The 17,351-nt window shown below is 34.1% G+C and overlaps 1 protein-coding gene across 2 annotated transcripts in view; it reads right to left on the minus strand.

Moving 5' to 3' along the window:
* ZC3H6 (zinc finger CCCH-type containing 6) overlaps positions 1 to 17,351 on the minus strand; it is a 51,833-nt gene that overhangs the window by 24,906 nt on the left and 9,576 nt on the right. For both annotated transcript variants that reach the window (XM_045550074.1, XM_045550073.1), the window contains exons 2-3: positions 7,762 to 7,942; positions 2,263 to 2,385 (exon numbers count right to left, since the gene is read on the minus strand). In XM_045550074.1, coding sequence (XP_045406030.1) covers positions 2,263 to 2,385; positions 7,762 to 7,942 — 304 coding nt within the window. The remainder of the gene's footprint in view (positions 1 to 2,262; positions 2,386 to 7,761; positions 7,943 to 17,351) is intronic.

Here is a 17,351-nt window from a genome sequence, read left to right on the forward strand (position 1 = left end):
ACTGGAAACAATAAACTTGACTTAGAAAATTTGAAAAGAATCAAATAAATTTCTAGATATGAAAAATACAAGTACTAAAAATTAACAACTTAATATATGTTTAAAGGCAAATTAGATTCCTCTGAAGAGAAGATAAGAGAAGAGCAATAAAGAATTAAGTAAAGCATACATGGTAAAATGTTAACAATTAGGGAGTTTGGATGAAAGATCTATAGCAGTTCTTTTCACCATTCTTGCAACTTTTCTGTAAGTCTGAAATTATGACAAAATAAAAAGTTATAAAAAATGAGGGTAAAATAAACACATTGCCCAATAAATAAAAGTTAATTGATAGAAAACCTGCTTTCAAATGCTAAACAAAGGCTGAATGAAATACCGCAGGTTGAAAGAAAATGATACCACACTGAAACTCAGACCTACACAAAGAAACAAACAGCACTGGAAATGAAATGTGGATAAATAGAAATATAAATCCTTTTTCTTAATTTCTTTAACTGATTTTTAAAGCAAAAGTAATACCATTTTATCTATAGGGATATATAATAATCATTATATTAACAATACATATTTATTAGCAATAAATAACTGCATGTTTAAAAATGAGACACTTAAAACCAATGCACTATTACTTATACAAACTGAACTTGTCCCTCACAGTGGCCACACAGAAAACTATGTATTTATTGTAATAATGCTGCTACTATTTTCAAATATTCTGAACCTCCTTTTTTGGAGACATTTTAATAAAACCTCATTTATTTTTAATTTCACTTAGCAACCTCAACTATAAAGGTGGCAACAGAAAGTCAGACTATAGAAATAATTCTAACAAAAATAGTAATTTGGTTTCTAAACTTACAAGAGATTAGGAATATCAAATTGGGAGAAAGAATAGAGCTCTTGTATATAAGAATAGTGACAGACTGGCAAAAACCAGAACTCAGAAACTCTGGGGTTTTTCATGTAAATGCACACTGACTTGAATACTTCCAAATGCTTCTGAGGGAATCATTATTTTCCTCGCACAAAATGCTGTATATTCAGAGATAGGGCCTTTAAAGAGGAGAGTAAGTTAAAATGAGGCTGTTAGAATGGGCTCTAATCCAATCTGACTGGTATCCTTACAATAAGAAAAAACCTAGACAGAGAGACACTAAGAGTTCTTGTGCACAGAGAAATGACCACGTGAGGACAAAGAAGAGAGAAGGAGGCCATCTACAAACCAAGGAGAGCACAGATTCTTCCCTTACATTCCCTCCGAGAAAACCAACTGTGCTGGCACCTTGTTCTTGGACTTCTAGCCTCCAGACTGTGAGAAAATAAATTTCTGTTGTTTAAGCCACTTAGTCTGTGGTATTTTGTTATATTAGCTCTAGCAAACTAATACATAATATATTCTTTATTTTCAAAGATTTGAAATTTGCAGCATATGTCTGATAAAACATTTTTTTTCAAAATACCAGAAAGCGAAGAATAAAACTGAAAGTTTATTTTTCTCTTTAAAAGGCAATACCTCAAAAGCACAATGAGAGCCCACTTCACACCCCTTTTCTGTTTCCAAAAAAGAAGAAAAATAACAAGTGTTGGCAAGGATATGGAGAAATTGGAACCCTCAAGCATTACTAGTATGAACGTAAAATGGGTGGCAGCCCTGTGGAAAACAGTTTGACAACTCCTTAGGAAGTTAAATGTTGAATTACCATGTGATCCAGCAATTCCACTCCCAGGTATATACCCCAGTGAATTGAACAGAAGGGTCTTAAAGAGCTGTTTGTACACCCATGTTATAAGCAGCATTATTCACAATAGCCAAAAGGTGGAAGCTACTCAGGTGTCTATCAACAGATGAGTGGATAAACAAAATGTGGTACATGTATACAATGGAATATTATTCAGCCTTAAAAAGGAAATGGAATTCTGACACACGTTACAACATAGTTGAACCCTAAAAAATATGCTAAGTAAAACAAAAGGACAAAATACTGTATGTTTCCACTTATAGGAGGTACCCAGAATAGGCAAATTCATAGAAAGCATAACAGTGGTTACCAGGGGCTGGGAGCAGGTGAAAATGAGGTGTTATTGTTTAATGAGTACAGAGTTTCTGTTTGGGATGATCGAAGAGTTCTGAAATGGGTAAGTGGTGATGGTTGCACAACATTGTGAATATACTTAATACCATTAAATTGTACACTTAAAAAGGATTAAAATGGTAGATTTTTATGTTAGATATGTTTTATCACAATTAAAAAAAGGCAATACCTGAGGAAATGGAATGTCATAATCCCTGTAGAAACCAGTTCTTTTTTTATGGGAACTTTCTGTATGTTCCACATCTGAATCAAGGCTGTAGTCTGAACTATCATCACTAGATGGAGAATTATGCTGAAGGAAAGGAAAAGACATAAATATATTACATTTGCAAAGGAAAGAAAATTTAACTAGTAAGTAGCTAAGCTTGTTTCAGCTAGAGGTGCCAACCAGTAGATTACATTACTCCAGTACTGCAAAATTCTTGCTCCAAAAGCCGCCACCACTTCAACTTCTCTAAGGTTTTCTTGGGGGAAAGTATAGCTTCCCTTCTCATCAGGGACTTTAGGACAGCATTTTCCTCATCATCCCTTTGGCCCAAACAGAAATAATGCACCCCTGGTGTCTAAAGTCATCTTATATTTAAGCTAATCCTAAAGGAAGTGAAATTGACTCATCATCATCAAAAAGGGTCGTAGCAAATGAGAAGAGTATGTATTTATTTTTACCTAAAATGGCTTTGGAGTTCTTATTCTATTGCATGAGTAGCCTAAAACTAAAAGATACCAAAACACGCCAAATTACAAATATGAAGTAAATCCAGCCCACAAAATTGAACAAAAGTGAAATGAAAACCACAAGTAATTGATAATGACTGACAAATATCAAGAGTAAGCTTTTTCAAGTATGAGTGCAATTTCAAAAAAAAGTGACCAAATCTCCTGATCTGGTCAAAATAATTACCTTCCAAGGTTGACCACTCTCTTTAAAGAGTTCTTAAATTTCTTAGCAATAAAGACACTAGCTCTGGATTTTATTATCTTTGCATTCCCAGCATCTAGGTCTAATACAAACTCAGTAAAAATTTGCTGAAGTGAACTCTGATGCTCTTACAGGGAAAAGAGTACTCTATTCCATTCTTAAATGCTCTTTTAGGGAAGACAAACTGCTTTCCTCCATTTTGTTCCTAAATGGGGACTGGTTTTGTGGTGTCATCAGTTTTGTTTTTGTTGATTTGATAGGTGATATGAAGAAATCTTTTTACGATTATGCTGTCAAATCTTCAACTTTAAGTACCTAATCTTTGTCAGGATTTAAAATATTAGTAAATATTGTCCATTAAAAATCAAGTATGCTCAGTCACTATCAGAAGTCAACTCCAGCCCTATGGAAAACCTTTCACTTGGAAAAAACTTAAGGGATAAGACTTGCTTAAGACGAATCTCAAGGGAAGATACTGCTTCAGGAAAAACGATCAGCAAAGAGAAGATTCTGAATAAGGGGAAGGTTCTTCGGCTATTCCAAAAAAAAAAAAAATGAGGTGAGAACATATACACTTTTTGGCTCATATATAACCAACGTAATTTTGACCTGAAATTGGCAATTGAACTACCTTAATAATAGCTGAAAATAGTAGAGAGTAATTAAAAGTCACAAAAATTAATTGAAAAAATATGCTTTGAGAATATTTGTGTTTCCGTTTATTCCTCTTTTCTTGGGGGGGGGATATTGTTTGAGTTGTTTGTTTAGAGTTTGAAAATTTTGCTTTTAATTTTTGTTATTTTACCCATAACACAATGGTGGGTTTTTTCCTTAAATATACTTGGTTTGTAAGTACTAAAGTTCAAGTCTAAATTATTATGTTTTCTATAGTACTCTTAAACAAACACCATCACATCACCTCATGATGAGTAAAGAGAGCAAAAGACATATAATTCAAGGACTAATTAACAGGAAAGCCACAGAGTGACCCTTTAAATATTCAAAATTGTGACAGAAAGAATATAAGGACTTAGGTAACTTCCTCCAAACATGCTCTGTGTTTCTTTGAGCAATCAGCTAATTCCTACCTGTCCTTCAAGATTTACTAAAGAGCCACTGAATCCCCCCAAAATTCTAATGTCAGGGAAGCAGTCTGAGAAAACTACTCAGCTACAAATTCATACTACCTTTCATTGAAAAGGAAGGATGACTCAGAGGGCAGAACCAATAGCCCAGAGGGTGGATCCAAGACCTATGGAGAATTACGCCCAGACTTTGAAACGTAATCAAGAAAAAATCATGGGGACGTTCAAGTAGCCTTTAAGAAGCCCATACAGCAAAAGATTACCTGATTTTTGAAGGTTTGACAGAACTCTCCTTTGAAAAGATTTGGCCCTCATGTCCCTTAGTAAGGGAAATTATAAAATATATTCTCCAAAAAGTTTTAGACTTTGTGACTCTCTGGAATTAATTTTGTCAGGTAGTATTTTTCTACAAAATTACCTATGTCATCTTGGTTTTTATATTCATTTTTATAAAACTACATAAATAAATGTCTTATGGCTTTAATTTCCTCTTTTTGATAGTTATTTCACCCTCAGCATATCTAAATTTATTTTTCTTTCCTTTCTTTTTTCTTGATTAGTTTGGCCAGTGATTTACATATGTTGTCGATCTTTTTTAAAAACTATTAATTTTTCATTCTAATTCATTAAGCTCTGCTTATAACTTTATTAAGTACTTCCTTTTTGTTCACTTTGTTTTGCTTTGCTATTATTCTGGCTTTTCAAGTTTGGTATTTAATAACCCACTTTTCTTTCGTTTTTATTGCTGTGGATAACTAATACTATAATACTATAATTTTTCTTCCAACAATTGCTTTAGCTATATTCCATAGACACTATGTCAAGATTTTATTATTTTCATGAGATTTCAGCAGTTTTAACCTGTTTCCCCTATGTTCCACAAGCTATTTACAGCATGTATATGAATTACCAAATAGAAAGGCATTGTTGTTTTTTGACTTTATTATTAATGCTAGTTTTACTGCATTGTGGTTTGAGATGGCTCTTTGTACTATTTCTACTCTATTGAATTAACTGTAGTTTTCTTTTTGGCCTATGATACGGTCAATTTTTATGAAAATTCCAAGTGTACCTGACAGGAAAATGTATTCTCAGGAGTCAGAGCTTAATATATATAATATTTGTTATCTCTTCAGTATCCTTGCCACCTTTTCATTCACTTGATTGATCTCTTTTGATTAAGAGAGGTATATTGGTCAACTTCCTATTAGTAGTATATTCTGTCTATTCCTTCTTGCAGTCCCTATAGTTCCTGCTTTATGAAAGCTGCTGTTTTGGGGAAGATACAAAATATCAATAACATATCTTCATTGTGAATTATAAGCTTTAACATTATAAAATGCCCTTCTTTATTTCTTTCAATGACTTTTTGACCTAAATTTGACTTTTTCAGATATCAATATTGTGACTTCTGCCTTCTCTTTCTTTGCATTTGCCTTGTATAACTTTACTATTATTTAGTACCTTTCTCTTGTACATAGCTTAGAGTTGAATTTTGCATTGTTGGGGGGTATATCTTTTGATATTTAGAAAGGCTTATATTTTTGTTTCAATGATTTCCTTCATACTACTGTCTTTTTCCAATAACCAGTCACTATTTTTGCATACTACTTATTTATTAATAGAAACAATGTTGAAATCAGGCAGTAACCTCTTCTTTCTTCTTTCATCCCCAGGATAATAATTTGAAGTAACATCCTTTTACTCTCAGTTAATAACAATAAGGCAAATCAGCAAGTTCATGCTGCTTGCCATATACTCTTCTGCTTTTCCTGACATTTTTTACAGTTGTAATGTTCCAATACATAATACTGCCCTCCTTACCCATCATTTAGTCTTAGTTTTATAAGTAACTATGTGTATGCATGTAGACCTTTCTCTCTTTTTCTCTCTCTGCCCCCAGTCATTTTGGTTATCTAAACTTGTTCTTGAATAGATTCTACAGAAAGGCTCAGGATCACAATATTTCCTGAGTTCTTGCATATACAATTTGTCTCAAGACTTTATATTTGGAGGTCAGTTTTAACTAGATATAAAATCTTTGGCTCATACTTTATTTCCTTGTGTATTTTATTTAAATTTGTCACTTCATTATCTTCTGGAATAAAATTGTTCAAAATTTTTTATATAAATCTGATTTTCTTTTCTTAATAAGGCACTTGGTCTTTCTGCCTGAATGGCCAAAGAATTTTTTTCCAAATTCTATTTATGCTGTTTGATAATAGCTTGTATTGTTTTCTTAATTTCGTATTATTTTGAAATATTAGGTTAAATTTTTCATACGCTTTGTGGTATTCTTTCTTTTCTAGAAGACTATTATTCTCTCCGTTATTCTCTTTTTTCTTATTATTAATGTCTGTGGAATGTAATCATAGTCCTATCTTGCTGTTCCTGTGAAAAATGGATGGAAAGAGCCAAAAAAGCTTTCCTAGTTTCATGGCTCTAGGGTTATCTCTTCCGTTGTTAGCATGAAGTATTCAAAAATATGGCTGCTTTTTCTGCGATATGCCTCTTCTGCTTCCTTCCCCCATTTGTTACTTGATCATTTCTTTCCTTGGCCCTAGCATACCTGTCTCTCAGTTTAGATTCTGCTCCCAACATTTACTTCCTCAGTGTAGACCTCTGTCCTAGAAAAGGGGATTTGGTTGATTAGTATTAGGAGTTCATCAAGCCCAGACCTTTCCAGCACCATCCAGTTTTCTATGGTCATCTTAGACTTACGTGTGAACTGGAGATGGTAGAGCCCCCTCCCAGTTTTTGTTGCTGTTCTCAGGCCCACGAGCTTTCCAGGTTGAGTGTGGACTCCACCATTTGAGGCAAACACCTGCTGGCAATTTCTTTTCTGTAAGTCCCTTTACTTTCCCTCTGTTTCATTTGTACAGTTGCTGATACTACACTGGTCTTGTTGCTGTCTATGATTTGGGCCCAACCATTTGTATTTTTGAGGTTTATGGGGATAACTTGTTTCTTCATTTTTTTACAGATGTTGTCAATGGGTTTTTGGTTTGGCTATCCTAATTGCTCTATTTTTATGGGAAAAATTGAGGGAGTTTCAAAAACTACCCTTCCATTGCTGCCAACTTTTCCCCAATTTCTCCACCAGCATAGGTTCCCCTTCTTCCCCACCCCAAACCCACATTATTCTCCACCGAGCACCCTGTTGTTTTCTTGATAGCATTTGTTTTTCATTTATTTACTGCCTCTCTCCTTCCCGTTTCAATGTAACCTCAATAAGAGCCAGCTATTTCACCCAGTTTTATAATCCCCAGTACACAGCATAGATGTTGTCACAGTAAGTACTCAATAAAATACATATGAATGAATAAATAAATGAACAGATGGGCAGTGCCAGTGCTGGTAATCTGTATCTGTAGAGAATGGCATTCTTTTCTTAACCTTCCACTATCCTTGCATACAATCTTCTATCATAAAAGATTATGTCATTTTAATCTATAATAATCAAGTTAAGATTTAACTTACTTTTTAAATCTTTATTTTGATATTTCATATAATATTTATGTTTATAAAAACTGTTAATTACATAAATAAAAATATCTCATCCATACATTTTATAACAGAATAGGTAATAATATACTTCCTAAGTTTCCATATTTTATATTTCATAAAAATTTACCAAAAGAATAAAAAGTAGATTCTAACTAACCTTATGTTTCTCACGTTTTCTCCTTTTGGATTTTTTCTTCTCTCTTTCTTTCTTGTGTTTTTTTCTTGACTTTCTGTAGGCTTTCTCATTTTTCTGCTTTTCATCCTCCTTTGCTTCCTGTTCTTGTGTTTCTTCAAATCCTGCATCATCTATTTCACCATCTTCTAATTCACCATCTTCTCTGTAGAAGACAATGAAAATTTTAATGTTCAAATGTCAGTTCTAAAACCAATCTTATAGGATCATTTCAAAAGAAAAAAAGCATGTGCCAAGAATTTAAGTTATATTCATTTAGATAAAGGATTGAAAAACTTTTTCTATAAAAGCCCAGATAGTAAATATTTTACATTTGTAGACCATATATGGTTTCTGTTGTGAATTCTTCTTCCTTTTTTTTAACAACCCTTTAGAAATGTTAAGAACCATTCTTAGTAGCCAAAGTTTGCCAGACCTCTGATTTAGGTTAAGATCACTGCCTTTCACAAAATGAATGAATGAATACAGTACTATCCTAAAGTATTGTAATAGTTACCTTCAAAAAAAAGGAAGTTAAACTAAAACATAGTACTATAGGAAATATTCTAATTATAGGAAAGAATTTTTAACTTAGTGGCCTGTAAACAGCTATAAATAGCTTTAGAATAAAAGCAATCTATATTAATTCTTACCAACAAAGTAAATTTCAATAAATAAATAAATTTCAATACATTTCAGTATACAAAAGGAGAATTATAAATTCCTCGACTTGACTCTGTAAAAACATTCATATTAAAACTAGTAAATCTAATTCCACTTGCCAAATACTAGTATCTTTGCTTTTATGGAGACTGAATCCTAGAACAAACTGACTTTTAATTGATTATGACATTTTAATAGTTATAGAAGCCAAAAATATCATTAATAATATTTTTAAATGCAAATAAACCAACTGATATACATGGGAATTTAAATACATAGAACAATTTTAATATTTAATCATGTTCCCATAACATTACAGTTTGAAAAACTGCAAATTACTATAGTCATGGTAGTGCAAAAAGACAAATGTCTTTGCATAACTGGCAGTACATGAGAAACATCCAAACTATGGTGCATGCATTTTAAAGGTAATTTAGAACTACTAGGAACATGTAATTTCTAAAATGCAAACTGATCATGTCACTCTCCTGCTATAAATCTTCAATGATATGATATCTCAAATTTGTCTCAAAATAATCCACTGGGATGGATGAAGTAGTCTCAACAAGATTAGCCATGAGTTGGTAATTCCTGAAGCTATGCCATATGTATAACAAGATTCATTCTATTATTCTCTACACGTTTGAAGTTTTCTATAATAAAAAGATAATCTTCAATGGCTCCCTCTGCTTACCCAGCCACTTTCAATTTCTTAAGTCTCCAAGCATTAAACATTGCCTGAAAACTCTCATTGCCCTGCTTACCTCAACTACCATGAGCACCTCCTTCACCTGTCTAATTCCAACTTAATATTTAGGACCCAGTTTAGATGTCACTTCCTCTAAGATGCCTCCTCTTACTACTCAGGTTTAGGTGAGATGCTCCATCCTAAGTACTCCCCTAATAACTCTCATTCTCTTATCAATGTACTCTGCACATTATGTTCAAATGACTTGCTTTTTGGTTGGTGAAAACAGGGTGTATGACTTTCACAGATGTATCTCTAGCACCTAGCATGGAATCTTGCTGTTTACTGAATGATTGAAGGTATTAAATATAATATCCATAACTCTTGCATTATAGAACAGGCATACAATACCACCCTAAGTTGGCTGTAAATTTTATATCTAGAAATCACTGATTCATATTTAGCATTTAACTAGAGCTATTTAAAAACACAAAGTACACTTTACACAAATTCTTTAAATGTGAATATGGGCCATTTATATTTTTTATAAGATGTAAAACACTGCTAGTTTTTTTCAAATCTGTCTTCTCCCTTAGCCTATTTGTAATTTCAGCATTCATACAATAGCAGATTTAAACTTGTAAATTTGTGTATATTTACAAAAATGGGAGAGAAAGAGGAAATAAAGAATAATGATTCATACTTCTATGAACTGCTTCCAAATGCTTTAAAAAGGCAGCTTTGGGCACATATGGAAAGCATGTGTGGCATAATGGAAAGAGGAGACTTCATGGGAGGAAAACTGGATTCTAATTCCAGCTCTGTCACCAAAATAAAATAAAGCTTTTTGACTGGGCACCTACTAATGTATCAGATATTAACCTAGTAGTCTTGAGAAAAAAGCAACAGTAAAGGAAATAATAGAAGTAATTAAGAGTGCTTAGCATTTTTTAGATTTTGAACTAGCTCAACACTATTATAAGAACTGTTTGGTTTACTAAGCCAAGATATTTTTTTAAACTTAATAAATCAAAAAGAGAAGTTCCTAGCTCAATTATAAATAGGTAATGTTTTATTAATACAAAAATAAGAGTGATTATTCCTTTTTTAAAAAGCATATTCGTGTTCATGTACCAAAGACTGGCAAATAACTGTCCAGTTAATAAACAAAATTATTTTTGAAGGAAGTTATCTCTTAAGAAAATCCATAGAGACAGAAAGTAGATTAGGGGTTGCTAGGTAAATTAGAGGAAAGAATGCAGAGTGACTGCCAATGGGTACAGTCTTTCTTTTTGGAGTGATGAAATGTTCTAAAATTAGATAATGGTAATGACTGCAAAACTCTGAATATACTAAAAACCAGTGAACTGTAAACTTTAAAAGTGGAAATTGTATCTCAATAAAGCTTTTATTTTTAAAAAATCAAGTTAAAAATATTTTTTCTCTAGATTTAAATATCTAGATTGCAGACAACTGGGGAATATCATAATACAGTATAGTATAAATTAGACTCTGAAATTGGTCAGCACCCTCACTGTCCATGATATGTTCCTATTCTGAGGTAAATATTCACTAAATCTTTATAAATTATAATAATATGCCTTAACAGAGGATTCTACGTTTCTCCATTCTGATATTGTTGGCTATTAAAATAAATTAACCTGAACCATTCAGTCTTACCTCCACAGGTAGTTTCTGCTTTTTCTTTATGCATGCCTAAAGGCTCCTGTTACAAGCTACATATATAGATCAGAAACTGAGTCTTCTGGAAGAAACACAAAAGCCTCAATAAAACACCATCCAAGTACTCCTGATGGATATATTACATAGACATTACTCATGAATACAAACTTCCTGGGATAAGCTAATATGATAACCACAAAAAAGACATTTTTCAGAATGTTCCAAGTGACTGTGTCAGGATTTCTTCACAGTCCAGGAGCAAACAACTTAATAGACGTAGACTGCTTCTCCTAAGACCAACAGAACACAAATTTCCTAGATGCTTGAAACTATTACTTGTAAAGTGTTAGTTCTTTTCATGCTTTTGTACTAATTCATGCAGTCATTTTCCCCTTACCATGGATGATAAGGTAGGGGAACTGTTCTGTACTGGTGTCCTGGCAACCTTGCGTGTCCCCACACAGACCACATAGGGAAAGGCTCAACCACAGGCTGACCTATGCCTCAGCAGAATGCCCTGTGATCCTCCAGATATGGAAAGACACACAGTCTTGTGACGTACTGCTACAAGGCTATTCCTCAACTATCTCCCTATTTTGTGGGAGGCTGCTATGAGGCAGTTTCTCATCCATCTTTCCTGGTTCCAATGAGATCTGAGATTTACCACCTTGCCTGCTCCTTAGGATATAGCTACAGACTAAAAAATTGCTTAGCTATGGTACAGAAAGTGTTCCTCAGCAAAAGAGTGCCCATCACTCATGTTACCTACCATCTGGCCCCTTTGGTTTCAGTGTTATCCTGTGAAACAAGGGACATGACCATGTTGACCATGCATTTGTTGTCTATATTAGTAATAAACTGAATCCTACCGGCTGAGTCAGTAGGCATGCTTGACAGATAACTTGCTTGGATCTAGGCTTTGCCCATGCCTACTCTGATCTTTTCCCTCAACATGTATAGCATACATATGGTCCTCTTCATTAAGCTTCTTCATTGAACTAACTCCCTACCTTACCCCCAACAAATTAGACATTTCCCCTCAAGGAACATACTGTCTGGTCATACTGAGCCATGGAAGAGTTACCTGACATGAGTTTTTGTGGTTTTATGTTTATTCCCAAACTGGACCTTGGACATTTACATCCTGGATAGCTTATTTCACTTTCTCTTTATAATTTCAGAAATAGTTTCTCTTTACAAATTATCAGTGGTGAATACCTACAGCCTTTAAAGCACTTTTATCTTTATTCTTTATCCAATTTGTAGAAACTCAGTTTACTCCTTTTTGCTATCTATAGCCATGGCAATTTTTACTTGGTTTGTTTTGCTTCTCAAGCCAATCCTAGAATTTTTCAAAGCCTCAACCCAAATACAAATTCCTTCAGAAATGTAACTTAGTGTAAATATATAGGCAATATTATAAATTTTAATTAGCCTAACGTCCTTCACAGTCCTATGACAACCTTCACAGATTTTGTTTAACTCCATGTAAGGTATCTCTACCCCAGAGATAACTGAATTTTTTCTTATCCACTTTTCTTACAAGTATTTCCTCTTTTATTTATGAAACTATATGTGGCCTTCCTAATCTTTATTTCCTGAATCAATGACATATTTACTCATATTTGCCTCATTAGGACCTAATTCGCATACATAACTCTATATAACCTAATTTACATATAATAAGTCCATGTAACAATGTAACAATTAGATGATTTTTAATACTTCTATGTCTTTCAGGAGACCATGTTTCTCTGGTAATGTCTGAAGGCAACTTGAAAAAGCTATCAAAACTTTGTTAATAACATTGACTGAAAGATTAATAGAACTGTGAAGCCCTAGAAGTACAACAAACTAATCTAAAATCACTGATCCAAGTGTTTATGGATAACGGCATAGCTCTAGATCTCTTGTTTTGGCAAGCCAAGAATAAAACATGAAATACCAATAAAATTTCCTGCTGCATGTGGAGTAATACCACAGGGAAAGTTGATCAATCTACAATCAAACTGAAAGGACAACTCGGCTAACCAAAAATGGACTCAGAAGGACTCTTGAAATATGATGTCCTGGTTAAAGTAAAAAAATCTTTGGTCATCAATCTAAAGAGACTTCCAGTCTCTTCTTACAATAATAATGATTATTTTCACTTGTCTCACAATATTCCAATGACTGGCTTTCAGAGTCATATAGCTACCACACAGCTGTTATTTCATTGATGGTACAAAAATTTACTTGGCAACAGAAGGAAAATAAGGGGACTCTGATATTCAGTCAAGCTAAATGCCAAGGCTTTCAGTCAGAACTCCTACAAAGGTCCTAACGCATACAGCAGTGAATATGTAGCCTTCTGTTCTGCTTCTACAGGGAGGGCCAAAAGGGGTGGGGGCTTGTTAAAATACAAAACTCTGCCAAGTTCCCAGCATGTGTGTACAAAAGTGCTGACTTTATGCCCCAGAGCCTAATAGACACTCATATCCCGCCTCAGACCTTTGCTACACAGAGTCGGTGTTTTTGTGACACAGGCATAAAAAAATCAAAAGGGAGAATTTCCAATCCTCAAATGAACCAATCAAAACTGAATACCTAGAATCCCCCCCAATATGTAATAACCTTTTTATTTTCCTCTTTACCTATCTCTTCCACTTTATGTGAAGACACTGAAATTGTCTTACCCAGCAAGCAGATTAATTTAGTTAGTTAGTTTGTTTGTTTGTTTATTTATTTATTTATTTATTTATTTCGCTCTGGTGGTGTTTGTATTATTTCTTGCAAGGTATTTCTAGAGTATTTATTGAATAAACTATAAAGTATATAAATAAGAGTTAAAATTATAAAGATTAAGATGAAGCTAACACTAAGATTAGTTTACACAGATGTATGCCAGAAACTCCTGACTAATTTTTAGATGTGAGCAGCAAATCTGGCTTTGAACTTTAGGAAACAAAAATTAGGCATGAGACAACAGTGTTCCAAGACAAAAACAAAACTGGAAGTAAAATCAAGAGAGAAATTTCTTCTCTGAGTCCTCGGAAAGACAGTAGTTGATATAGCAGGCATTGCTCTCAAGAGTATCCAATTATAACAGTTTATCCATAAGCCAGTTTAAGCCAAGGGCATGCTGCCAAAGTTAGATTAAGAAAAAGCAATTATATAAGGGAACAAAGTAACACTATGCAAGTACACAATTGTCTGATGTTCTAACTTGATCCAGGGATGAAATCCACAATATCCAGAGGTGCAATTCTTAAAAACTATATATATATAAGAATTTTCTGTCCCTCTAGCTTAAAAAAAAAAGGCAATTCGCTCATTTAACATACATTTATTTACCAACTTCTCAGTGGAGATACAATGGTAAACAACAAGAAAGACACACGATTTCTTCGCTCAGGAAGTTTTTAATCTAGTGGCATGAGAGACAGACACCAATAAAAAAAAAAAAGCACACAAATAGACACAAAATAACCACAGAAGTCTACGAAAGAGGTAAATAGTACTATGAGAACACACAACAAGGGAAAGTCTTCTGTCAGAGAAGTCTGGAAGGCTTTCCCTGAGGAAGTCCTGAGTGAAGGGAGATGAGTTAACCTGACTGGGGCGGGGAGGGACCTCTGCTGACAGAGAAAATAAGATGAGCAAAATTTCTGTGTAGAAGAGAGCACAACATGCTGTAGGAAGTGAGACAAGGTCAATGTCACTGGACCATAAAATAAATGTGAATTATTAAATACTTCAGTTCCTTAGGAGTTATTCTAATGTTTGCCAGGAAATGGTGGCCACCAGGGCAGATCAGTTAGGTTGGTAATATAGCATTTGGAGTTATAAACTGCTAGGGGTTTTCTTTTTGTTGAACAGTATTTTTTTAAAGAATTTAAAGAACATTAGTCTAAATTTTTTACTGTACAGATTAAAAAAAAAAATAGAGGCAAGCCAGGTGCAGTGGTTCATGCCTGTAATCCTAGAATTTTGGGAGGCTGAGGCGGGAGGATCACTTGAGGTCCAGAGTTCAAGACCAGCCTGGGCAACACAGCAAGACCTCATCTCTACAAAAAGTAAAAAAATTAGCCGGGTGTGGTGGCATGCACCTGTAGTCCCAGCTACTCGGAAGGCTGAGACAGGAGTCACCTGAGGCCAAGAGGTCAGGGCTGCAGTGAGATATGATCCCACCACTGCCCTCCAGCTTGGCTGACAAAGGGAGACACTGTCTCCAAAAAAAAGCTAGGAAATAGGTTGTTCGACTGCCCTATTTCATTTCAGGGTTCCAGACAAGTTGATAAAGAGTGGTTCAACAGACACTTGGGACTTGGAAGAGCAGAAGGATGGGAGAGGAGTGTGGGATGCGAAATTACTTAATGGGTACTACATACACTAATCAGCTGATGGTTACACAGAAAGCCAGGACTTCACCACTACACAATATATCCATGTGACAAAACTGCAGTTGTGTGCCCTAATTCTATAAAAATGGTAAGAAAAAAGAAAAAAAAAAGAGTGATTCAACCCATTAGATAAAAGCCTCCACATTAAAGTCAGACAGGGAAAGAAAAGAGAGGAATGTTGAAAGAAATAAAAACTGCTATTTTATTACTAAGGTTTGTAGTTCAATTAAAACAAAAAAGGGCTGAGCACCAATATGCAGAAGAGAGAGTGGAATATGTTATAGTGAGGTAAGTGGCTGCCAGAACGGTAATTTCTACCTAGAGTTAAAGAGGACCCAAACCGAAGACAAAACAAAACAAAAAACCACCTCTTATTTAATGAAGACCCAGGGTTCTGGCAAAGTGAGGTGACCTGAACCTGGAAATTAAAATAGTAGTGTTAAATGAGAATAACCAGCAACAAAAGAGTTCTTAAAACAACTATTTAATGCTTTAAACTTGTGACATGTTAAAACTGATTACTTAAAAAGATACCAAAGAAGGTAGAAGAACAAAAATCTCTAGAACCAGAAAGATCTGTGTTCAAATTCTACTTCCTAATCATATACTACCTATATCAACATGAACAAATGATCCCACTCCTCCAATATTTAGTATTCTTATCTGCAAAATGGGAGTAATCAATCACCTTTACCACCACAGAGTTGTTTAAGGATTACATGAAATAAAGTTATCACTAAACTCAACTAAAGTTTCCTTGCCCCTTATAATTTACCCAAAATACATGTATTCAAATAGAATAGTATGCTAGACTACAAGTTCTTTCACAGAACGAACTGGGAATGGTTATAAATCCAAGGAACTGGGATTCTAAGGGGAAATTTCTCTTTTTATCCTTCAGAGGATAACAATGAAAAACTATCAGGAACAAGTAAAAGCAGAAAGTAAACTGGGGCAGACTAAGTTTGGAGTCTGTTTGTGAAGTATTTCTACCTTATCCTACTGTTATGCAACACTTAGCAGTGGTCTGTATGAAAGCCTCCCATCTTCCCAAAAGCTCCCCAAGGCAACAATGAAACATAAGATGGAGTACGTCTAGTGCTCATAGTGATTACGGTGGGAATAGATGTTTATGATGATCCAAAGTAATTAAGAAAAGGGTAAGTCAGTAACTGTTTAGTAAAACAGGAAGGCAAGCAATATATTTTACATACAAATAGTTCCTTAGAAGAAGTTTCCAACAAAATTGATTTCTGATAATAAAATATCTGTTAATGTTTAATTCCCTGCCCCCATCCAATGCCAGATGTAAGAAGTACTGCTGTACATTAATTTGGGAAAATAAGAATTTTTAAATAAATCCTTAAGTTTGTATTTTGACATCATGAAGAAAAAACACACCTTTCCTCAAATATCCTTATGTTGTAAGCTGAGACAGACTATTATGTGAATAAACCAAAACTGTGAATTAGCTTGCCATAGTTTTTTTTTTTTTTTGAGACTACATTTTAAAAAGTATTCTTTTTTATATTTCATTTACTCTTTGGATATCTAACTAAGCTAGGACTGATTTACTTTCATTACCTTTCAATTTATCCTCTTCATGTAGGCTCTCTAGTACAGACTAGAGAAGCTAGAAATTTCACAGAAACAAATCTCAGCAAATAAAATTCCCTTAGAATATGAATGTCAGAAAATAATCCTTTAGGTGTCATGACATCAAAAGTTGAAAAAGTTGATTCTGTCCACAATATTTTCATATAGCAAGCAGTTCTCTAGAAATCTACAATGAACCAGAGTGAAATTGTCTATTTACCTAGTATTATTCCAAAAGAGCACTTGGTCTGTCTCAAACATCCCAATCCAGCATCTGATACCAGATTAACTATTATTATGAAGTACTGTGGCTCCAGGATTTGGGGGTGTGGTGGAGGTAGATTTTTTAGAAGAGCTATTCCAAATTAGATTTTGGCCTAAGCATTCAGCTAAAGTGTGCTTCTCTAATTCTGTCTTGGCCTGCCTCAAGTCATTTCTGGTATCCTTAAATGTCACACGATCAGAGATTGCATGATCATCAAGTTACCATTACATCTAATCAATGTAATAAAAATGTGAAAATATTTTTTCAAATATTAAAAAGCCATGCCATTTACATTTCC

The sequence above is a fragment of the Lemur catta genome, chromosome 4 (assembly GCF_020740605.2).
Source record: "Lemur catta isolate mLemCat1 chromosome 4, mLemCat1.pri, whole genome shotgun sequence".
NCBI lineage: Eukaryota > Metazoa > Chordata > Mammalia > Primates > Lemuridae > Lemur > Lemur catta.